Source organism: Erithacus rubecula, assembly GCF_903797595.1.
Source record: "Erithacus rubecula genome assembly, contig: scaffold_188_arrow_ctg1, whole genome shotgun sequence".
Taxonomy (NCBI): domain Eukaryota; kingdom Metazoa; phylum Chordata; class Aves; order Passeriformes; family Muscicapidae; genus Erithacus; species Erithacus rubecula.
In genome coordinates, this window is record NW_027636123.1 from 84922 (window position 1) to 109457 (window position 24536).

Below are 24536 nucleotides of genomic sequence, written 5' to 3' on the forward strand. Positions count from 1 at the left end.
CCCAGCAGGGCCACCCCCACCCAGCCCTGTCCCTTCTCCCTTCCAGCCCAGATCCTCGGCCTCACTGGTGAGTCCTTGGGGGATGCCATGTCCCTGCCCTTCTGTCCCCAGCCCTGTGGTGGCCCTGGCAGGCTGGTGTCCCCTGTCACCCGCAGGTGCCCAGAGCACCCAGCTGCTGGTGGAGCCCCCCTGGACGCCAGCAGTGCTGTGGGACAGGGTGACACTGACCTGCCAGGGCTCAGGGACTGCTGGTGCCACCACCTGGTACAAGGATGGGCAGCGCTGGGGGCAGGAGGGACCCAACAGCATCACTGCCACTGAGAGTGGCACCTACACGTGTGGCAGACCCAACAGTGGGCTCAGCCAACCTGTGATGGTGTCAAATGGTGAGTGGGGACATGAAATGCTCAGGGTGGCTCATTGATAGGTCTGGGTGGGCTCCACTCCGTAAATGGACACACATCCCTTGTGTGGTGAGAGCCTGGCCCCTGCATACAGGGACATCTGTGTCATGGGGCTGCTCCTGGTGTCCATGGGACCCTCCCGTGCAGTGGACACTGCACCCAGATGTCCCCAGTGCCATGGGCACCCATTCTGGACCTGTCTCGGGCTCCTCAGTTTGACAGGACCCTCCTGTCCCACAGACTGGCTGGTGCTGCAGGTGCCAGCATGGGCACTGCTGGAGGGGGACACGGTGACACTGCGCTGCCGGGGCTGGCAGGACAGCTCTGTCACCAGAGTGCGATTTTACAAGGACGACAAGGAGCTGGTGGGCTCCCTCAGGGACACAGAGGTGTCCCTGTCACCCCTGGAGCTGCACAACAGCGGCCGCTACCAGTGCGGGGGCTTGGAGCGAACAGGAGCAAAAGTGTCAGCAGCGGTGACAGTGACAGTGCACGGTGAGCACCCCCACGGCTGGAACCCCAATTTCCTGACACCCCCAAAGCCACTTATCAGTGGACTCAGAGTAACAGTCCCCACCCCCATCTCCTTCCCAGATCTCAAGCCTGTCTTGGTGCTGGAGGGTCCCCCCTGAGCTCCCCGAGAGGTCTCCCCTCAATCTCAGCTGCCTCAGCACCCCCAGCCCCCTGCAGCCCCCAGCCCCCATCCTGTACTGCTTCTACCAGGACGGGCAGTTGGTGGGGGGCCTGCAGGGGTCCCCGCAGCTCCTGGTGTCTGCCGTGGGGGTCTCCCACTCGGGGAATTACAGCTGCGAGGTGCGCTCCGAGGGGGGGGGCCGTGCGGAAGAGCAGCGCCCGGCTCGGCGTCACGGTGCCCAGTGAGTGTGGGGATGGGCACGGGGAGCCCCCACAGCCCCTCCAGGTCTCTCATCCCTGCTCAACCCTCTGTGTGCCACTTTGCCTTCCCAGCTCTCTTCCTGGGTCCCCCCATCAACCTCGCTGGTTCCTGCATCCCCCACCAGGTCCCCACAGTTCTCCCTTGGTGTCCCTCTCCCTCTCTGATGTCCCTCCATTGTCCATGGCCCTGCCATCCCTGTCTGAGTCCCCAAAATCTTTCCTGTGGTTCCTTTCAACCCTCTCCATGTGTCCCCTCTCTGAATGTCCCATCCTTCCCTGGGGTTCCTTCCTTCCCTTTCCAAGCGTCCGCCCCACTTCATGCCTTTCTACCTCACTGTGATCCTCCCACCCCCTCTCTGATCCTCCCTCTCCCTGAGTCCCTCACTCCTCCCTGCTGTCCCCCACTCCTCCCATGTCCTCAACCCCTCCTATGTTCCGCTGCAGGGGTCCCACCCTCAGGGGTGTCCACATCTGTGGAGCCCCCAGGGGGACGGGTGGCAGTTGGGGATCGCCTGGTGCTGAGCTGCACGGTGGCCATGGGGACAGGTCCTCTGTCCTTCTCCTGGCACCGGGGGGGTTCGGGGACACTGCTGAGCACTGGCCCCCTCCTGGAGCTGCGGCATGTTGGGCACAATGACAGCGGCCACTACCAGTGTCGGGTCAGCAATGGGGACACTGTGGCCGAGAGTGTCCTCCTGAATGTCACTGTCCTGGGTGAGTGGGGCCCCCAGACTGAAGGTGACACCACCCACAGCATCCCCATCCCCGCCGCACCTAGTGCCAGCCCTGTCTGTGTCCCCGCAGTGCCCGTGGCCAATGCCACCATCACTCCCGGTCCCCCGGCACTCCAGGTGTGCCCAGGTGACCCTGTGACCCTGCGCTGCTCGGTGCAGGTGGGCTCAGCCCCTGTCACCTTCACCTGGCTGCACAACGGGCACGAGGTGGCCCAGGGTACCCTCCTGGAGCTTGGGGCCTTCAGTGTGGGACATTTGGGCACCTACCAGTGCGTGGCCACCAACCAGCTGGGACAGGACGGGCACCGCGTGTTCCGGGCACTCAGCCCAGAGCTGGCCCTGGAGGTGACACCACAGGGAACCACTGGACTCACAGGTGAGGTCACACGGAATCACCGGAGTGTTCAGGACTCCCGGGGTTCAGGGTGACCCCGTTGTGTCCCTCTGTGTCCCCAGCAGTGGCTGTGAATGTCAGCAGGACCCTCCTGTACCTGCTCCTGCTCCTGGCTGTCATTGGGGGCTGTCACTGGTGGCACTGCCGGGGTGGGTGACCCACACAGAGCTGCCAGGACCCCACGGGCGACTAAAGGACACCAGTGACACCTATGAGAGCGTGCTGTGACACTGGGGACACTGGTAGTCCCCATCCCATGGCTCCCGTGGTTGCCCATCCTGCCCAGGGTGATGACCATGAGTCAGGGGGCTGCATAGGGCACCCAATGCTCCCCTTTCCCCCTCCCAGTGCTCCCAGTACACTCATGGCTCCCCATCTCTCCTCCCAGCTTTGGGGAACACAGGACTCGTTTCCTCTTATTGGCACCGAAATGCAGCTTTTTGGCTCAACTGTCAGAGATGGTGTTTCTTTGTTCAGCACTGTTGAGCTTTAGGAAGGGGATTCTCCAATTTTGGGCTGCCACAAAAAAACAGGGGCTGGTGCCCTTCCCCCTGCCAGTGCAGGCACAAAAAGCAAAGGTCCCAAAGGGCAGAGACAAGAACAATTTCCTGCAAACTGCAACGAGAGAACAAAACCAACAGCAACAGCAACAAGGGTCAGAATCCAAAGGGTCACAAAAGGAACCATTTCAAGGAAAAGCCCCAACAAGGAACAAACCCCACACAATTCCCCCAGCTCAATTCTTTCCACCAGAGGAACCTGGCAGGGCCCTGGATCTTCATTGCTCTGATGGCCAAAGCAGCCTTCAGGAGGCTCTGGATTCTCGTGTCACCATTCCCAAACCCCTCCTGTGCCGTGGTCCCCACACCACGATGGCACAAAGGCCCTTGGGGGTTCCAGAGCCTCCCCCTTTTCCAGGGCAGCCAGGATCAGGCCATGGCAGTTGAATTCCCTCTGTCTCCACAACAGCTCTGCCAAAGCCCAGTGATGCCCTTTGGGCTCCCTCAAATCCCCTCTCCTGAGAGAATCGGTGCCAAGGATTCCTGGGGCCTCGGGGCCAGTCCCAAGGGGATGTTTTGGCCATTCCCAGCGTTTTAAACACTCACAAATAGGGGAAAAATTCCTCCCAATGCCCACAAAATCCTCCCCTCTCAGCCTGGGAATTCTGCTCCTCCAATTGTCTCATCCAGGTGCAGAATTCCCCCCGCTCCTAGAGCTTCTCCCATATGGAAAATCAAAGAATTGGGAATTTGGGTCAGCTGGGACAGAGCCAAATCCCAGCCAGGATTTCTTCAAGATGCAATGGCCACAGACAAGTCCTGACAGCTCCTCACACACCTTGTGCTTCCAGAGCTGGTAGTAAAACTTTCCTGCAGCTCAGAAATCCCTGGAATTAGTCAGTATTTGGATTTAACCAACCCAGAGTGAAGTGCAGTGGTGGGGAGATGTGGAGGGATCCCAGAAAACCAACATCCACACAGGGATTTGAGGCACTATAGTCCAAAAAGATCCACAAAGTTTCACTAATTTTGGTTTTGAGGGGGAAGGTGAGTTTCCACACAGCAGGAATATCAGGAATATTCCCATGGAAAGGTGTTTTCTGCGTCAATGTTACAATTTTGGGTGTCTAAAAGCAGCAGCTGGAGAACACCAGATCCAGGATCTCCCCCCAAATTCCCAGCAAGGGCCATGGGCCCATCTCCCCCCAGTCACACCCTCACCAAGGGACCCTCCACCCCTCAGGACACCCCAAACCTCACCACACCCTCAGCAAGGGACCCTCAGCACCTCAACACCCCAAATTCCCAGCAGGGGCTGGGGATCTCAACTCCTCTCATTAAATCCTCAGCAAGGGACCCCCCGAACCCCACCAAGGGCTCCTCTTCCTGATCCAAATAAATTCATTTAACTGTTAAAGTACCCCTTCGTTCTGATACCCAAAGAGGCTGACCTGGAACAGACACTAGACAGAGTTAAAGGAATAAAATAGAATTTAGTAAGAGTATTACACGGATACACCTTGGGAAGTACAAGAGGCTTCACCCAAGCTGGACTCCAAGTCATGAGTTTTCACAGTTTTATAACTTTTGGTCCATTTCCATACGGTTAATTGTCCAATTCCAGTTTCAGGTTATGCAATCCCACCCTCCCACATTGCTCTCCCCAATTCACTGCTGTTTGCACTTCTTGTATAAATTATACATTTTGAGGCTGAAGCTGCCACAGTGTCCCTGCTCCTGGGGCTGGAAAAGGATTGTTTTGTCTGACTGAACTGTGATGAGAACCTCCTAACACTTTACATGGAGTTCAGAGTCACACACTAAGGCAGTGCAGTGCAGTGCAGAATCTGGAAAATAGGAAAACTAAAATTTAAGGCATCAGCTCCGATCCCGGGCACGTGCTGGGGGTGTCCCTCCATGGACACGTTCCATCGGGCACCGCTCCCTCGGCTTTACAGACATCCTGATAGTCACGAGACTGCCCAAACCCCTCCCGAAATCCCTCCGCATTTTTCACACGGTGAGTTCCGTCACTTAGGATTTTTTGGATTTTTGTCATTTATGTTTTCTGTGGAGTAACATTGCCACCTTCTGTTCACTGTTCTGAACTACACAGCGTATTTTGGGGGGCTTGCTTCTATTTTATACGATTCCATCGTTGTTATAAGAATATATTATATTATTGGCTTTTCGCAAATAATAAAATGAATGCTGTATGTATAATGTTGCGAAACTCTGCTGTATAAATATAGTTTATTTTAGTTGCGCGTGTGCGCGGCTCTGGACTCCATTTCCCAGGGGGCACAGCGCGTGGCTGGGCGTGGCTCAGTGCGTCACTTCCGCCGCGGCTGCGCTGACTCGTCGTTGCGGCGCTGGCGGCGGCAGAGACGGTGAGGGGCGGGCGGCCGGAGCGTCTCGGGCCGTGTCCTCGGGCACATCCCCAGCAGCTGGGGCAGCGTGTGAAGGGGGGATTGTGCCCCTCAGCACAGCGGCTCATCGAGTCACTGCCTTCTAAGAGTAAAATTGATATTTCCCAGATGGTTGTTGTTGTTGGTTTGTTTTGTTTCTTTTGCTAAATGTTTTAATGGACTTTATAGAGCATATAATTTGTAAAATTGAATTAACCAATTTGAAAGTAGTGTCCTTTTTTTTTTTTTTTTGATAGTCTGCATCTTTTTTTTTCATTAATTAAGGCATATCCTGACATTCTTTTTCCTTGTAAACATTTGGATGAACTATTAAGATTAATCTTTTCCTTATTAGGAGAGGCTTGTTCTTTTAGATTTTCCCTCCTTCTGGTATAACCTGCTATTCCTAATGGTATCTGAAATTTTTTTCTCAATATGTTATTACTTATTTCAGAAATTTTTAAGATATTTCTCCTCCATACTTTGGTTTTACTTTTACTTACTACACCTTTAATTCATGACAGCAACATCAAATTCCTTTTCCCTTTCTCCTGCCATCTTTGCACACATCATATTTTCTTAGAACATTTACTACACAAGTTCTTTTTGTTCCAGTATTTACTATAAATTTGAATACTTTCTTTTGTGGGCCTGTTTTCTTAAAGGCTTTGGATGATAGAGCCCATGATCTCCCCATCTTCTTCCAGATGTACCTCCCGAACTACTCTCAGATCCCTTCCCAGCTGAGGGCACCTCCCTCCACAGTGTATCTTTTCTTCACAGCACAAACTGGCATTCTCAGCCTGCTCCTGGTACCTTGACTGTGCCAGGGCTTCACCCTTTCCCTTCTCCCCGTCTCTAAAACATGAATGTTCAGGAGTAGTGGGATGGGAGGGACTGTCAGGATGTCTCTGGATTTCAGCTGAACTCTCAGCACTTTGGTACGATATTCTTCCTTTACAGAGGGAGTTCCTTTGGGCAGTGGGAGCCGGAGTCACTAAGGGAGCAGTGGCAAGGGCAGGGTTTAGTAAGAGACCTGAGAGTGCCCGAGAGAGAGAGGTGGGGGCAGAAGGCAGCACTTGTGGGGAGAGTGGTTGGAGGGAACCGCCGAGGAGCCTCCATCAGCAACCAGATCAGTGCACGGCCCGTGCACACGCGGCTGGTGGCGCTGGGACCGCGGCGCCTGGTGGGGACAGGGGACAGGCAGAGGAACCGGCGTGGGTTGTGCTGGCACAGGCGGGGAGCCCAGGGCAGCCGGGCCACGGCTGGAGCAACCTGCGAAAAACCCGCGGCAGCCTGGATGGAGGCTGGGGCAGGCACCGGGGGAAAAGCTTCGGGTGCCGAGGCTGGGGCAAAACCGGAGCCAGGGGGAAGGCAATATTTCCCGAGGATCCCAGCTCTCTTTTCTTTCCTTCTTCTTCTCCTTCTCCTTTCCTTTCTCTGTCTCTGGGGTTTTTGATCTTGTAAAAACTTATTTTTCCAGGGGTTTGGTGTCTCTTGCCCAATACATGGCATACTCCCCATTCTTTGGATCACTGGATTCTCCTCAATTTACAAATACATTCAAGGGCTGGCAAATCTAAGCCTCCCAGGGCATGTCTGCCAGCACTTTTCCTTCCCCTTCTTTCTTTGAACCTATCTTACCTGCTTCTTGTCCCATTTTCCCAAGACTTTTCCCATTCTTCCTGGCCTCTGCCTCTCTAACCAATTTCTCTGGTAACTTAAATATCACTTCCCTCCCCCACAGCAAAGAAAACTCTTATTTTCCAAGAGTACAATATAATCCACCTCTTTCCAGAAATAAACTTTTAATTAATAATACATAAGCATTCATTCACACATACTCAATTTTATTTCTTCAATATGTTTTTCTCACTAATTCTTACAAGACAACACAATACCAAAGTACCTTTTCTTTACTGTCACATTTTTGTTGGACAACCTTGGATGCTCTTGGGAATTTCATCCCTCAATCCAGCAATGTTTTGGGTCCCCTACTTTTATCCTGTTTCCTAGTAATCCACTACTGTGGACTGTGCTAGGAAACCCTTGGCTCCCTTTATCCTTTGTATCCCAGTTCTTACATGAACCCTGATTTTTATCTGAACCTTTGGTACCTGGGTTCTTTGGTTTTCTAAAAAAACCTGACCCATTCCTGACTGGTCCTTCAGTGCCTCTGGCCTCGACTTTTTAAATAAAATCCCTTTGACAAACGCCCCTGGCCCCTGATTTTTATTTTAAATCCCCTCAAGGAGCTCTCCCAGCCCCTGATTTTATTTAGAAGTCCCCTCTTCACTCACTTTGTTCCTTCACCTGCTGCTTGTCTCTTGAGAAGTCAGAACTGAGGTTAGAAGAACTCAGCACTCGGCCCGTAACTGCTGCATCTCAGAGAGACACCAGTCACACACCACCCAACCAAGCGATACTCACAGTTCACTGATGTTCTTGCCTGGATCTTTATGCACAGGAAATTACAGGTAACTTACTGCAATTTTCCTCGGGGAACTCAAATTCCTTGCCCATGCTATTGCGTAGCGACCTGGTTCAGGGACCCAGCATGGTGACCTTTAGCCCAAGGCCACTCGGTCCATTAGCTCCAGACACCAACGTGTTGGACAGCAAATGGCGTTTATTCAGGGGTCACAGGGGGTTTTATGGCTTTAGGTAGCTTGTGTCATTTCCTCTAGATCATCTCCGGCCAGCGGGGGGGGGGCTGCCAGGTACAGAGCTAGGGTTTGACCACAAAGGGGAAGGGGTCACCAGCTGCCCATAACAACCCGAAGTTCTTCCGCGCGCATTGTCCCTATCTCTACATTTCCCCCCTCCCTCAGGATTAGTAAAAATCATATAAAGGTTACATAATGTAGGCATTTAAAAATTTCATGGGTTAGTAAAGTTAGTATAAAATTGTAGATGTGTTAGTAACAGGCACACTTTAAAGTAGTTGTCTGCATTCAACAAGCATAATGTTAACTGTTCCTAAACGCTTTTTAATGAATAGCACTAATTTGTTGAATATGCAAGGCCCAAAGATTAGTGTTAGTAAGATTATAATGAGTGGGCCTATGAGGGTAGATATTAGGGTGGTGAGCCATGGGGACTGGTTGAACCACGATTCAAACCAGCTCTGTTGAGCTTCTCTGTCTATCTTTCCGAGGCTCAATCAGTTTCTCAGTTTGGCCATGGAGTCTCTAACGACTCCTGTGTGGTCGGCATAGAAGCAGCATTCCTCTTTCAAGGCGGCACACAGGCCTCCTTGCTGCATAAACAAAAGGTCCAATCCTCGTCGGTTTTGAAGGACAACTTCAGAGAGTGAGGAAAGGGATTTCTCAAGGGACAAGATGGATTTCTCGATCCTTTGCAAGTCTTCATCAACAGTCATCTGCAGTTGAGTCAGTCCTTGATGCTGGGTTGCCAGGGCCGAGACGCCAATGGCAGTGCTGGCATCTCCTAACTCAAGGAGCATCGCGATGGTGATGCCTGTTATCACTTCTCGCTTGTGAAGCCGACCAGGTTCCTTAAGCAAGTGGAACACCTCGACGTCCTGGTGGTACTGGACTCTGGGAACAATAAGAACTTGGACACAAAAGTCGGTAGAATGATTGAATTTGTCAAGGAGTACACATGGGGTTACCCCAGTTCAGTGACAGACCCACATTCCTGATGCAGTTGGGATCACCCACTGGAACTTTCCCCCTTTAAGTTTGACGAATTCCCGACAGATGTTCCCTCTCTGCTTTGACAAGGTTGCATTGCCGAAGCATCTGCCTTGGCCAGTGACTTGGCTTAGGGCGATGCCTCTCCGGGGGGGGTGTCCTATCTGCATTGGCGTGGACTGTCTGACTTTGAAAAGATAAATGGGAGATCAAGAGCGACACCTTCGTAAAAAGGGGGTTGTGCATCATAGCATAACCAGCATGATTCTGTGAGGTTTGGGTTGGACTGGTTTAACGATAAAAAGGTAGCATTTAACACACTTAGGAAAGGATCAGAGAGGGTAGGTTTGACTAAGAAACTGCATGGGAAGGAGGTAGATTGTGGCACATGTGTTTTGTGGCTGGAGCTATGGTTAGCTGCAACTTCCTTCCTGGGTCTACCCACTGCAAGAACAGGATTGGGTCTGGCTGATTGGGACATTGAAGGTGGGAATCTGATAACTTGTATGTTTGTCCAGATGCGGCGATCGTGATGGACAAATGCTGTCCACACTTTGCCTGTGGTCCAGCTATTGTGGGTTGGCTGCAGGACTGTCATTACATAGCCTGTGCATGTGTGCTGTTTTCTGCCTTGGGGCATGAGTACGTACTTATCCATAGCAAATTTCGGTTCAATACAGCCGTGAGGAAAATACTTAATTTGTAGGAACTTATCAGGCTGTTGTGGCTTCCATCTATCACTTGTCACTATAGTTTCACACTCCCAATACCCACAATATCCATGCCCTGGGTAATTACAGTAACTTTTCCCTGGGTTGGAAGCAGAACACCAGTAGGTTTGGAACATAGCTGGTTTATCAAACTTGGGGAATCCCGTATGAAAGGGAAAAATGTCTTTCAGTGTGAACTTGAAGGTTGGGGTGTCAGCTGTAACAATTTCTTTGATGACCCTCTCACTTGAGAGATGGCACAGAACCCACCTGAACTGCTGGTGAGGGTAATGCTTCGTGTCTGCCTGTCCTCTGCCTACCACACCTTTTCTTCGGGCTCTGCCCCTGCCTCCTCCCCCAGGGGCGGGACCGTTCCCTCCCCCGGTGCTTCCCCCGCCTCCTGCTGGAGGAGGTTCTTGCCTTATAAGGATCTAATTTAAATTGGGCATTGTGATAGGTCTGACGCTCACTCCCGGGGACCGCCCCTCCTCCCGGCGAGCCTGCGCCTGCGCCGTTCAGAACGCCCGTGGTTTCTCCGCCTCCCGGAGTACACAATGCCTGACCGCGTGGTTCGGCGCCATTTTCAAACTTATACGGCAGCGGGTCTTTAGTCTCTGCCGCCTGTATCTCCGAGATAATGGCCGCATTCCGCGCCTCTTCCGCTAATCCTTGCCACAACACCCGCGTGCCTTGCTCCCCCTCCCCGCACGGAGGTGGGTCTTGAGTCGGAGTTTGCGGGGATGGCTCCGGGGTGCCCGCGGCCGCACACCCGCCCGACTCAAACTCGTCCGTGGTCTGCGCCGCCGCTCCGATTCCCAGCTGCGGCGCCGGCAGGGAACAAGCCCGGGAGGCCTGCCAGGTGAGCTGTTCCTGCCGGGCAGTTCGCAAAGCCTTAACTACCCTCCCCCAGGCCTTAAGTGCTTTTCCCGAGCCAGAGGACATAGTGTCCTCAGCCAAAGCGGTGGTGCACGCACCCCATATCTCCGGATGGAGAATATCCACCGGGCTGTCTATAGCCCCAAGCTGAATAAGTCTCGGCACCGCTAGACAAAATTATTTCAGCTTACAATCTAACTTCCACTGTTCGTGGAACTGACTCACGACCTTTGCGAGATGCTCAGTCATCCTCGCCGGTCTGGGGACGTCTCCGCCACTGCACTAGGCCAGCCTGTGCAGTCGCTGGGTCCTGTCCAGGAGAACCCCGAAATCCGGGCGATTTTCCCGGGTTTCGGCACCACTTGTTGCGTAGCGACCTGGTTCAGGGACCCAGCACGGTGACCTTTAGCCCAAGGCCACTCAGTCCATTAGCTCCAGACACCAACGTGGTGGACAGCAAATGGCATTTATTCAGGGGTCACAGGGGGTTTTATGGCTTTAGGTAGCTTGTATCATTTCCTCTAGATTATCTCCGGCCAGTGGGGGGGCTGCCAGGTACAGAGCTAGGGTTTGACCACAAGGGGGAAGGGGTCACTAGCTGCCCGTAACAACCCGAAGTTCTTCCGCACGCATTGTCCCTATCTCTACACCTCCGGACACCATACAGTCAGCTACGGCTCTACCTGCTAAAAATTGCCTTCCTCCTCCAGTAGTAAGCTCACCATCTTATGAAAAACGAATTTACATACAAACAGCCCTAAACAACACTAGACACAGCAAGTGCATGGGCAATCCCACGAGCGTGGAAACACACACCCCCACTTCTCTGAGAGTTCCCAGGGAGTGTGTATGGTACCTCGTTTCTGGCATGGCTAGGCAGTAGTACCGCCATGGAACATTCCCTTGGGTTCTCTGCTGTTTCTAGGAATAAAGAGCTCCATAGTTAAAGGCTTCAGTTCTGGGCACGGGGCTCTCCGGCCGCTCTGGGATTGATGATCACCCACAGCAAGGGGAGAGAACAGGAGAAAGAGAGAGAAGGAGATTGGCAATCAGGGCTCGCAGTCGCAGCGCCCAGTCCTGCTCTGCCGGGGTTCGGAGCCGCAGCCGCAGGAAAAAATGGATCCGCGGCTGGCGGTGCTCGCCCCGCTTTGGGCCGGAGCCGGCGGGTTGCAGGCACAGCTGGAGCGCAGGCCCCGGGAGCTGAGCACAGCCCGGCCCGGGGGTCCTGCAGTGCGTGGCCGAGGAGAGTCCCGGGGGATCCCGGGAGGGGATCCAGGGGAATTCCCAGGAATTTCCCCGAGCCCTCCCCCCGCTTTTCCCTTTCCGCAGCCGGCGGCAACGCCGGGATCTGCCCGGTGACCAGTGACGCCTCTGCACACTCGGGCTACCATTGGCTGGCAGGAAAGAGGGGCGCCAATGGCGGGGCCGGAGCCTGCTAAGAGGGCGGGGCCGAGCAGCGCCATGGCTCCAGCGCTGGGGCTGGGGCGCTCTTGGGGGCTCTGGAGGGGGCGGCCAGAGCTGAGGGGGACTCCCGGCCCCGGGACTCTTTGATCGCCCATTCCGGAGCACGGAGGGGCCCCTACATCCCCATTCCCGGGTGCCTTGATCCCCCCGAACCCCCATTCCCGGCCATACGTTTCACCCTGCACTCCCTTATCCAGCACCAGTAACCCCGACACCCCTTTCCTGGCCATCCCGCCTCTCCTAGCTGCAGAGTCCCCTATTCCTTGAGCCAGAGACCCCCTGCACCCCTATTCCTGCCTTTCCCAGCACCCAGCCCCTCCTTCCCTCAGCACTGAGGACACCCTTGACCCCTATTCCCGGCCATCCCGGCTTTCCCCGCCCCGTGCTGCAGGTGGGGACACCGGGGACCCTTGGAGCTCCCTTTGCTGCATACAGGGAACCCCTGCTGCAGGAGGTTTCCGCCTGTGCCTTCCTGTCCCACGGCAGCGTCCGCGGATCCCATGGGCTCACCAAGGACGGCCGGGAATTCCTCCCAGCTGCGATCCGGGACTTTCGTGGTGGCTGCCGGCGCTGCCCAGGTCACCAAGAGGTGCTGGGAAACTGAGGAGATTGAGACTGAGGAATTCACAGATAACCTGGAGCACACCTGCCAGGAATGTCTCCAGAAATATGGCAGGGATGAAAGCAGAAGGGGAAGAATTCCCTCCTGGAGTGCTCTGCCTGGGGTGTTCTGTGCAGTGCGGCAGACAGTGAGAAACACTCCCAGGCTGTCACTCATCACAGTTCTCAGGGTTTTGGGTGAGATGCTTGCAGCAGATCCAGCACTGAGAGGAGTTCAGGGGAGTCCTTTAGCATTTGGGGTCCCCTGGGATTTGCATAGAACCCCCCGGTCCCCCCAGGATCTCCCTGAACACGCTGGCGCTGCCCGAGCGCAGTGAGAAGGTTCATACCCGGCACGGGGTCCCAGCTCTGTCACCGGCATCACCCAGGTACCCCCAAAACCGCCCGGGAACCCTCGACCCCCCCTCTGGGACACCTCAGCCTTCCCTGGTATTCTGAAAACATCTTCGGGACCCTCCAAAACCTGTCCAAGGCTGCAAAACCCCATACGGGCCCCCCAAACTCTCTGAGGACATCAAAAGTACCACAGGACCTCCCAACACTCCCCAAGAATCACCTTGAGACAATTTACACCTGGCACGGGATCCCCATGTCCATCACCAGCAGGTATCCATAAACCACCTTGGGACCCCCAATTCCACCCCAGGAATCATTCATATTCCCCCATCTGCACCTCTGAAAACCACCCTTGGGAACTCCCAAAAAGTCCCCTACAAGCCCCGGAGCAACAAACTCCCTGTAGAAACCTTCCCAAGCGTTTATACCCAGCACAGGGTCCCCATCATCATTGGCATCACCCAGGTACCCCCAAACGTCCCAGGACCCCAACCCCCCCGGGGCTCCTCTGCCGGAATCAAGGGAGTCGTGCTGCACTTTTTACGGGGAGTTACAGTGGGCACCGACTATAGACGGCTCTTAAAGCGGTGATGGTAGAGAAAACCCCAAAAAATCCACCCTAGCGTACAAAACATCCCCTACAGGGGGTTGTAGTGGGGGCTCTCCTACAAATGTCACTTTAAGCCATCATGATCCCCCCTTAAAAGGGGCTTTTGGGGCTGCGGCCCCACAAACACCCTAAAATGGAGAGGAAAAAGCACCCTTGTAGTGGTGGGATTGCCCCCAAAAAACAACAAAATGAGAAAAACTTCTCTTCTAAGGTGCCTGAAGAGCCTTAAACGCCCTCACAGAGGGACAGGATCCCCTCCTGTGCTGGGGCCGCTCCGAGCCGGGAACTCTCCTGTTCGCTGCACTCGGGGGAGCCCCGAACGACGACGGGTCCTGGGCTGAGCCCCCACTCAGCCGGGGGTGCGGAGAGAACTGGGAGGGCTGGGACGGGGCTTGGGGGTCCTGGGGATAACTGGGGGACCCTCAGTGGGTCCCACTTCCCGCTGTCCCCCCACTCCCGCCCCTTTCCCATTGTTCCCCTTCAAAGGGTTTGGGGGTGACCCAGCCTTTTCCCTTCATGTCCCGGCCCGACCACGCAGCCAGAGGGTCGGAGGAAGGGGAGGAGGAGCAAGAGGAGAGACAGAGAAGGAGGAAGGATAAGGAGATTGAGAGGAGGCACCACGTGCGTTCCCCGCTCTCTGTATCCGCAGCTCCTTCGCCCCCAGACCATCGCCCCCCGCATCCCGCAGGTGCCCGGGGAGGGGGAGCTCGCCCCAAATATCCTGGGTGGTTTTTTGAAGGGGGGAGGGGTATTTGGAGCTGACACGAAATAGATTTGTGTTATAAATGCATGACATGTTGTTGGCTCTTTGCAAGTATTGGGATAAATGCTATATGTATAATGCTAAAATAGCATTTCTTTTTGGATATAGTCTTGGTTAATAGTAAAAGTCAGACATAAGTTTTTTAGAGATAGTGTGCTTATACTACCCGCTTAGTCAAAGATAACAGCCCGTGAACATGTGATGGGGACCCTGCAGCTGACAAGACAATTATCAACACTCACCGGCTGGGACCACCACCCAAATTAAAAGGGATAAGGAGAAGAATAAAACCACAAACCAAGAAACACACATGCTCTAAAAAGGCGGACCCAAGGAGTGGCCATGCTGAACAGTTCCCAGAAACAGCTGACTATGCATGAAGGTTATGAATATGTAACAAAGGGATGGATTGTAAAACGTATTTAAAGGGGTGTTCCCGAAGCAGCGGTGTGCTCTCAGCAGCATGCCAAGCACCCGGCCGTTTGAACCCTTTGCTTTATGTATGTCTCCTATTGTCTTTTTATTAAATCTTTTAATTCTCCCAAAGCAGTGAACCTTGTTTTTCACAGTTGGGATCTCTTCTGGGATCAACACCTCATCTCCAAGACCCCAGGGATCCCAGAGCGAGGGGCGCGCCACACCCGATTTCGGCGGCGTCGCTCCGCTTCTCCTGGTGTGGATTGGGTTTGCAGGTCGAAGTACCCAAAGGACAAAAAGGAGGCAGATAAAGCAAAAGGAGAAGGGCTCTCTAAGACCGCGGCATTGGCCTCAAAATTCTTTTGCATGAAGAGCCTGACAATAAAAAGTATTCTAAGTATTGTTGGGGAGGCAGAGACGGGGGGGGGGTGGTGAGTGTTGTGTGTGTGAGACGCGGGCTGGTCACCCCAGACCTGCGAAGCGAGTGCGGAGTTTCTGAGAGCTGCAGGTCTGAAGTACCTGGAGACACTCAAACAGTGAGGAAACGAAGGGAGAGAAAAAGAGTGAAAGAATTCCCCACTGTGGGAGGGGCTGAGGACCCCTTGGAGGGAGTCGAGGGTTTCTTGGTACAATCCACTGGGAAACAGGAACAAACAAAGAAACAAAAAAGAGCTGCTGGATTGATGAAGAAAAATCCAAGAAACCTGGGCTTTCATTGGTGCTATGTCAAGGACCTAAGACATCTGGGCTTTGGAGATTTTATACCCCTAAGTAAATATTAAGAACTACCTTTAAAAGTAAGAGGTACCTTATTTTTTGAGTTTGTGTCTTGTGAGTGAGTGTGAATGAATGGAAGTGTATATGGTACTGATTATTAATCTTAATTTTATAAAGTAAGGTGAAATACACTGTTGTGGGGAAGAGAGGATAATATTGCAGTGTTGGGGAAGTAGGAAATAGGCCTGGGGCAAATAGATAAAATCTTGAGAGATGGGACAAAAAAATAATAAAAAAGGCTCAGGAGAAACAGGGGATAAAAAGGTGCCAGTAGAGATACCTGAAGACAGACCCTTGGAAATTATGCTAGATAACTGGGAGGGTGATCCTTCTACAAGAGAAAAGGAAAAACTAAAGATGATTCAGTTTTGTATGATAGAATGGGCGAAAACGGAAATAAGATCTGACCATGTTTTCTGGCCAAGATATGAGTCTTTTGAGGCTTGGATTTGCCAGGCTTTAAACACATTTGCAAATTCAAAAGAACCGGTTAATCTGGAAGAAGGAGAATATGCTGCATGCTGGATAAGAGAAAAAGAGCCACTGGGAGTAAAAGTTTATAAAATATCAGAAACTCGAAAGATAAAAACTGGGACCCCCTAGAAATGTTGCCTCCCCGTTCCCCCAGCCCCGCCCCGGCCGCCCTGGATCCCCCCAGCACCGGCAGCCCCGTTCCCGCCGCCTTTATGGGACAATCCCCAGGGCACCGCTCCCGGCCCTGCCGGCAGCACAGGCAGCGCCGCTCCCGCCGCGGCTCCCGCCGTGGCTCCCGCCGCTGCTCCCACCCCAGCGCCGCGCCAGCAGCGCCAGCGGCTCCGCTCCCGCCCACCTGTCCCGCAGCCGCCCCGCCTGTCCCGTTCCCGGCCGGCCCCGGCCCAGCCGTGCTGGACTCCGCCACTCCGGCTGCCACAGCCCATGCGCTGCCCGGGCCCCGCTCCGGTACCGCCGCAAGGATCTGCCTGCTCAGCGGCTCTGGGGCACTCCCTGCCCACACCCCGTCCCCGTCCTCAGGGGACTCAGGCAGGGAACGCCAACCTCTGTTCCCTTATCAACAATGGACCTGGCTGTCCAAAGCGCCTCTTCCCTTAAAGGAGAAGCGCCATATCAAAACACAAGGAGTTTTGTTAAACGGCAAATTTCCTCTGATGCTTCCCCAAAACTAAAAAAGGGCATTGGAACTATTAAAATAGGTCCCCGGGGGACGTATTAAAGTTTATGATTGACACAGGGGCAGAAAGAAGCTGCCTATTAAAAGCCCCAAAAGGCTGCAATATAAATAAAGCACAGGACAAGTAACAGGGGCAAAAGGAGAAGAGTTCACAGTGCCTATCATTAAAGATATAATAATTGAGGGAGAACAACAATTTGGCTGGGAGATGTCTTATTGGTTCCTGGGGCAGGTAGCTACTTATAAAGGAGAGATTTACAGGTAAAGATGGGAATGGAGGTGATACCAGAAGAAGGGAGAATGACAGAAAGAATTTTAAACGAGGAGGATGATGAAGAAATAAATAAAAATGTGTGGGCCTGGAAAAGGAAATAGGGGAGGGCTCATGCAATGCCCTTGGCCCAGTCAGGACAGGACCAGGGGTGAGGAACGTGCTTTACTCTGCAGCCAAGAACAATGGCTTGTCCTGGAGTCTTTAGCAGAAGGTGCCTGGGGAGACTCGAGGCTGAGCTCTAGAATTCTAGAGCCAAAGTTACAGAAAGTCTGAAGTAAACTACACTCACCAAAAAAAACCCCCAAAACTCAACAAAATGTTATCCGCCTACAATAAGAAAGTTCAAGCCACCTCAAAAGAAATTATCACAAAAGCACAACTCCTCCTGGCACCCTGAATCCTGGTGCTGGTGTGCATGTTTAAAGAAAAGGCTCCTCTACCCACCACGCCACCCACACCACATGGAGCCCATGGATTGCTCTCATCACAGCATGGCCGGATTAGAAACACAAATCACCCTGAAATTTTAAAAACAGTTGAAACCGGCCACAAGATAAAAACTTTAGTCTCACTAACAAAAAGGAGCAGAAACACGTAACCCAGGCTAAAAAGCTCCACCATACAACCAACCACCAGCACAAGAAACACTCTGTGCTCTTGTCACTGACAGTTTCTGTCTCATGCTTGAGATGAACCAGAAGTGGAAAGTGGCCGCAGGGAGCCCCACACGACGAGTCACACAAGCTACTGAAGGAGAAGGTGAATCAAGTGCACTTGCTGAACTCAAAGCCATTCAGCTGGCCCTGGACACTGCTGAAAGAGAGAACTGGCCAAAGCTCTACCTTTATACTGAATCAGAAATAGTAACCAATGCTCTGTGGAGTTAGCTAGAAAGGTAAAAAAAGGCCAGCTAGCAACATAAAGGAAAACCAATTGAGGCTGCTGATGAGTGGAAAAATATTGCCAGTCAGAGGAACTATCTGTAAAAGTCCATCATGTGGACGGCTACGTCCCCAAAAGTCAGTCTAATAAAGAACACTAAAACAAGGAGCAAGTATACCAAGATGCAAAAATACAGATCTCACCAATAAATTTAAATTAGCAACATAAGGGAGAGTCATTCCTAGCTCAATAGGCCCATAATGCCTCAAGCCATCAAGGCAAAAATGCCACCTATAAGTAGGCACAAAACTGAAAAGCAGGTTTAACTATAAATTGCATTTCTCAAGTTATCCATAACTGTACGATATGTGCTAAAATCAAGCAAGCCAAGCCCAAAAAGCCTTTCTAATATGGGGGGCAGTATTCCAAATATAAGTATAAAGAAGCCCAGCAAATGAACTACATCACACTGCCTCAAACCCCCCAAGGCAAGTGCTATGTGAGCACAACCGTAGAAGCCACCACTAGATAATTAGAAACCCACCCTGTACCTCACACTACTACTCAAAACACCGTCTGAAGCCCAAAAAAGCAAGTCCTATAAAGACACAGCACCCCTGAGAGAATCGTCAGACAACAGGACCCATTTCAAGAACAGCCTTAGAAACACCTCAGCCAAAAAACAGGAGATTGAATAAATAGATCATTTCCCTTATCACACACCAGCTGCCAGCAAAGTTGAACTGTACAACAGGCTACTTAAAATCACCCTAAAGGCATTTGGCAGGGAAACATCAAAAAATTGAGAAATGAACTTAACAAAAGCCACCTAAAAAGTCAACACCTGAGAGTCCATCACTTAAGCAAGTCCTGCCCAGTCTGAAGCCTTGCACACAGTGCATGGGGATAAAGTCCCTGTAGTACACATAAAAGAAATTTTAAGACTGTTTAGATTAGGCCCACCTCAAGCAAAGGCAAACCAATTCGTACAATTGTTTTTGCTCAAAAGCCTAGTTACACTTAGTAGGTAATGCAGAAAGATAAAGATTGAGTACCACAGAAAAACCTAATCTTAAGTCAGAACTGTGTGTAAAGTTTCACTGTGGATAAAAATATATAGCAGAGTTGAAAGAAGGTATTAATTAAGGTAGGATGCAGATGGTAATAGAATAAGGAGTAGATCATGTCTTACGTTGCAATGCAAGATGCAAGCAGAAGTATACATTCTATCACCATCTGCTGAAACCAGGTGGAACAGGGCTCCTTATCTCTGCCATGACCCATCCCTCAGAACTCCTCCCCACAAGGAGTTATACCTTGTGGGAGATGCCCCACACAGGGAGAAAAGCCAAGTATTTCCTACCTAAAGAAAATCTGAAATTTGAAACATCAGACCAACCTTTCCCACTAAATTCCCAGAAGACCAGGCCTAACTTCATCACCACTAGATGTTAAAAAAGTAACTACACCCTTCTCCAAAATCATTGCTTCAACAAAAACACATCTGTCACTCCAAGATAACTACAGGTACCATTATTCAGACTGTAACCAACACCCTGAGCAACAGGGTTACAGGTTGCATTCTGACCCTGCCAGGTTTGGTCTTTATATTACTATACTTTTATTTTAATTTTCCCAGTGAAAAACTGCTATTCTAAATCCCATATCTTTGCCAGGGAACTCCTTAATTTCCAAGTCATATTAATTTAGAGGGAAGGAGTTTACATTTTCCATTTCAAGAGAAGCTCCAGAGCTCCTCAGCAGACACCTGTCTGTCAAACCAAGACAGTGCCCTGCTGCAGCTCCATCCCCATGGCAGGATCCACGCTGGATAATCCCCAGGGACCCCCGGTGGGCAGAGCCCCCCTGAGCCCTGGTGCTGCTGATCCGTGTTGGGAAGACACCTGACTGGGGGCTGCACACCCTCCCCGTGGCCTGGATTTGCTTTGCATTTCTCTTTGTCCTTCCCAAACACCCAAAACCAGGGTAAAAACAAAGATGTTAAATAACGACCTGCTTGGGGACACGGGGGGATCTTCCCGGGGATGCGGGGGACGCTCGGTTCCAAGGATTTGAGGGGTCCTGGGATGGACCTGGGGGTTGTTCAGGGCGTTGGGCACCTCAGTTCCAGCGGCTCTGGCTGCACTGCGAGAGGAGGAGGAGCGGGAGGAAGAGGAGGAGCGGGAAGAGACGGAAGAGAAGTAGCGGGAGGAAGAGGAGGGACACAGGAGGAGTGGCAGGAAGAGGAGGAGCGATTTTGGAACCACGCGCTTCCCTCGCCGGGAGCCCCAGTCAGGTGAGGAGGAAGTCAGTGCCCCTTTCCCCCTGTGTCCTGCTCCATCTCCCAGCCCAGCACGGTCCTGGCTCCAGCACAGCCCTGCGGGGATCTCCTTGCCCTTCCCTCTGGCACAGAGGCAAATCCCATCCTGTCCTTGTCCTTCCTCCCCCAGACAAGGAGCTGAGCACGGATAGCAGGGACGACAAATCCCCACGGCACAGCCTCGGGCAAGAGGCCGTTTGCAGCGGCTCCACGGCGCAGGAATGCAACGGGGAGGAAAAGCCCCGCAGATCCCGCAGCAGGAGGGGCTGCAAACACACAGCCCGGGGATCCCAGCAGGAAAGAGCCAGCCCGGGCCGGGGAGGCGGCCGGAGCTCGGAGCTGGGGCTGCGTGAGCAGCTTCACCATGGGGAGAAGCCCCACAAGTGCTCGGAATGTGGGAAGGGCTTCAGGAGGATATCCCACCTGATACAACACTGGAGAATCCACACTGGGGAACGGCTCTACAAGTGTGGGGAGTGTGGGAAGTGATTCAGAGAGAGCTCAAACCTGACTGTTCACCAGCAGAGCCACACTGAAGAGAGGCCCTACGAGTGTGATAAATGCAGGAAGAGGTTTCAGAAAAGCACCAGTCTTGTCGTTCACTGTTTCACTCACAGGGATGAGAAGCCTTATGAGTGTCATGACTGCGGGAAAAGCTTCAAGCACAAATATGGCCTCACCATGCACCAGTGCATGCACACAGGGGAGAGACCTTACAAGTATCCCGAGTGTGGGAAGAGCTTCTCAAGGGGTTCTACCTTGACCCAGCACCAACGGAGTCTCCACTGAGGGAAGCCCTGCGAGTGCCCCGAATGCAGGAAGAGCTTCGTGCACTGCTGCAGCTCCATCCCCATGGCAGGATCCGCGCTGGATGATCCCCAGTGACCCCCGGTGGGCAGAGCCCCCCTGAGCCCTGGTGCTGCTGATCTTTGTTGGGAAGACACCTGGCTGGGGGCTGCACATCCTCCCCGTGGCCTGGATTTTCTTTGCATTTCTCTTTGTCTTCCTCAAGCATCCAAAGCCAGAGTAAAAATAAACATGTTGAACAAAGGTATGGTTGGGGACTTGGAGGGATCTTCCAGAAGATGTGAAGGATCCTGGATTGGAGGTACAGGAAGCTGGTCCCTATCTCAGAATGGGGCAGAGGAGATGTTTATGGGACAGGAGCCCTCTGGGGTTGTCTGGGACCTGCAGCTTGCAAGGTGCTCTGCTCTCCCTCAGCTCCTCTCTGAGTGATGCCAATCCCAGCTCGGCACCTCAGGGCACTGGGGCCCTGCAAGTGGCACTGCCTGTTCATGGGCAGACAACTGATGTCTGCCTGCAGAGGGCACAGGTTTAGTACTCGCACATTTCATAATATGCAAGCACATCTTTATTATCTGGGTCATTGGAGTATGTCCTGTTTCAGGGCAAATTTGGGAGGAAGCTCCAAAAGGGATCCCCCTAGAAAGCAGATTCAAGCCCCTCCTCCTACCACTTCAGGAAAAGATTTCCTTGGAGAAAAGTGGAAAAAAAACACCTTTCAATTTAACAAGCAAAGTATTCACAAGCATAAAAAGTGAAAAATATTAAACAATGAAACCTCCCGTTGTTTTGAAGAGATGGAAAATTCAGAAAGTCCTTTTTGTGGGTGTAGCTCAGCTCACTCAGTCTCTTATCAGTCCCTCTGGTGCTGGAATGCAGCGTCCCAGGCCCCAGTGGGTCACAGGTGTGAGCTCCCGGTGTTCTTCTGGGTTTTCAGTCCAGAGCAGGTTTGAACAGTTCCAAGAAAAAGAAAAACCACAGTCCAGGGAACTTCACTGCCTCAGCTAGCTAAAAAAATACTGACTAAAAAACAAAGGAGAGCTCTCTCTCACTGTCCATCCATGTTGCAGGCAACACAGTCAGGAGAAGGAAAGCTGAAGCTCTTATCTATATATTTTGAAAACAACTGCCTCAGACATTCCACTGCTTCTCCTTCTCCACCCATTTCACTCTCAAATGTTAAAGGTGTAAACTTCTTTGTAGACTAAACAGATGGATGAGGATACAATTCAGCATCATAAAGTCACCCCAGGACAAGATGTAGCTGAGTTAAATGGTGCTAAGTGTTGTTCTTTTCCTAAGTTAAGTTTAATATAAGTTATAAGCTGAGTAAAATACTGTTAAGTGGTATTCTCCTGTTAAATTTTTGGAGGTTATAAATTAGGTTAAATCCTGTTAAGTGCTGTTCTTTTGTTAAATTTTGAAGATTAAGGTATAAGTTAAGGTTAAGGTGTAAGTTAAGTCCTGTTCAGTTTGAGCTCTGTTAGGCTTTGAGGCTGCATTCCTTTTATCCTTGCCCTCACTGTCCTTTTGTCACACCCACCTGAGCACACACACACACGGACAGTTCTCGGTTCATTTCTGGTTTTGATTGACTGGATTTTTGTTTGTTTTTGTTGTTGCTTTGTTTCCTTGGTGTGCCTGAAGTGTCCAGTCAGGAGTAGGGTGACTCTTGCCAAGGAGTCGTGCTGTAGCTTAACATAAAATCTGGTTTTTGCTGTTCCCGTGCTGGGGATTTTTTAAATGCTCTCAGCCCCTGGCTCATAACAGGGTTAAGGAGCCCTGGCCCAGACTCTGGCCCTGGGACATGGGGATGCTGCCGGGGGGTCCCTGTCCCCCTGTGCCACCCCCAGGGCCCGGCCCCTGTCCCCGTGTCAGGCTCTGGGGTCGACCTCATGGAATATCCTCTGGGGGAGGCTGCGGCACGGGGGGCGGGGGGACCTGGGGGGACAGGGAACCCCCCCTGTGCACGAGCAGCGTTGGACTCCTCGGGGGACTGTGAGGGGGGAACGGGGCAGAGTGACTTCCCCAGTGACCTCACACAGCCCTGTGATGTCACACAACACCCTATGATGTCACACAGCACCCTATGATGTCAGACAGCCCCTGTGATGTCACACAGCACCCTATGATGTCACACCACACCCTATGATGTCACACAGCCCCTGTGATGTCACACAGCACCCTATGATGTCACACAGTCATTGTGATGTCACAGAGCCCTGTGATGTCACACAACCCATGTGATGTCACACAATCCCTGTGATGTCACACAGTCTCCAGTGATGTCACAAAGCCACATGTGCTTTCACACAGCCCTGTGATGTCACACAGCCCCTGTGATGTCATACACTCCCTGTGATGTCATATAGCCCCTGTGATGTCACACAGCCCCTGTGATCTGTGAAGTCACAGTCATGGCTTTGATGTCACACAATCTGCCCTGGGATGTCACACGGCCATTCTGTGATATCACACAATCTGCCCTGGGATGTCATACGACCATTCTGTGATGTCACAGCCTGCTCCAGGATGTCACAGCCCCTCTCTGATGTCACATAGCCACCCTGTGATGGCAGAACACACTCTCTGATGCCACAGCCTTCTCTGGGACATCACACAGCTGTAATGTCACAGCCTGCTGTCTGATATCACAGAGCCACCCTCTATGATGGAACAGTCTCCTCTGTGACCTCACTGCCCTCTCTATGGTGTCACACACGGTCCAGTGTTGTCACAGCCCACTCAGCAATATCACAGCCTGTTCTGTGATGTCACAGCCCAATCTGTGGCCTCACACAACCCACCCTGTGTTGTCACACAGCCCCTTTCTGACATCACAGCCGCTCTCTGGCTCCATGACACAGCCACAGAGGTGCTGCTTGTCCACAGTCCCTGCAAGTGCTGAGCACCTGTGAGCTCTCTCTGTGCCCTGCTCGTGTCCCTTGTCATGCCCTGGCAGTGCCCCAGCCCTGCTGGGCTGTCACAGGAGCTGCTTCTGGGCAGAGCTGTCTCTCTGCAGTGCTGCCCCTGCCAGGAGCTGCCTCTGGGGACAAAGCAGGGAAAGGTGTCTCTGATGCTGAGCAAACCTGGATGTGTTTCAGGAAGCAAAGGGCCCAGGCTGAGCCCCAGCCCTTGTCAGGGCAGATCCTGTCCCCTCCCTCATTGCCCAGGGCTCTTCCCGGGCACTGGGCTCTGGGCATGTGCAATGCCAAGGGCAGGACCATGGGTGGCCCCTGCCAGGAGTGAGCAGGGACAAGGAGGCAATGAGGCCCCAGCACAGCAAGGCTCACTTGTCCCCTGCTGGCCTCAGGCCCAGGGCCAGCAGCCATGGCCCAAGTGCTGCAGCAGTTGGATGTGGCAGGGCCTTTCAGCTGCTGCCCATCCCTGTGCCCTCTGCAGCCCAGACTGTCCTACGGTGTCCATGCCCTGCGCCTCTGTCCCTGCAGGCTGTCGTCATCCCCCGGCTGCCCCACCTCACTTCCTTTGCTGACAGGTCTGTGTCCTGCCTGCTGCCTGGCCAC

General features: G+C 52.6%; 1 protein-coding gene across 1 annotated transcript in view; it reads left to right on the plus strand.

Annotated features, from left to right (window-relative positions):
- Positions 1 to 1126: 1126 nt before the first annotated feature.
- The window catches only part of LOC306815692 (Fc receptor-like protein 2), a gene marked incomplete at its 3' end in the record, with an annotated part of 57466 nt that continues 34056 nt past the window's right edge, over positions 1127 to 24536 (plus strand). Inside the window, exons 1-2 of the mRNA XM_079332254.1 lie at positions 1127 to 1279; positions 1743 to 2012. Coding sequence (XP_079188380.1) covers positions 1835 to 2012 — 178 coding nt within the window. The 5' untranslated portion in view covers positions 1127 to 1279; positions 1743 to 1834. The remainder of the gene's footprint in view (positions 1280 to 1742; positions 2013 to 24536) is intronic.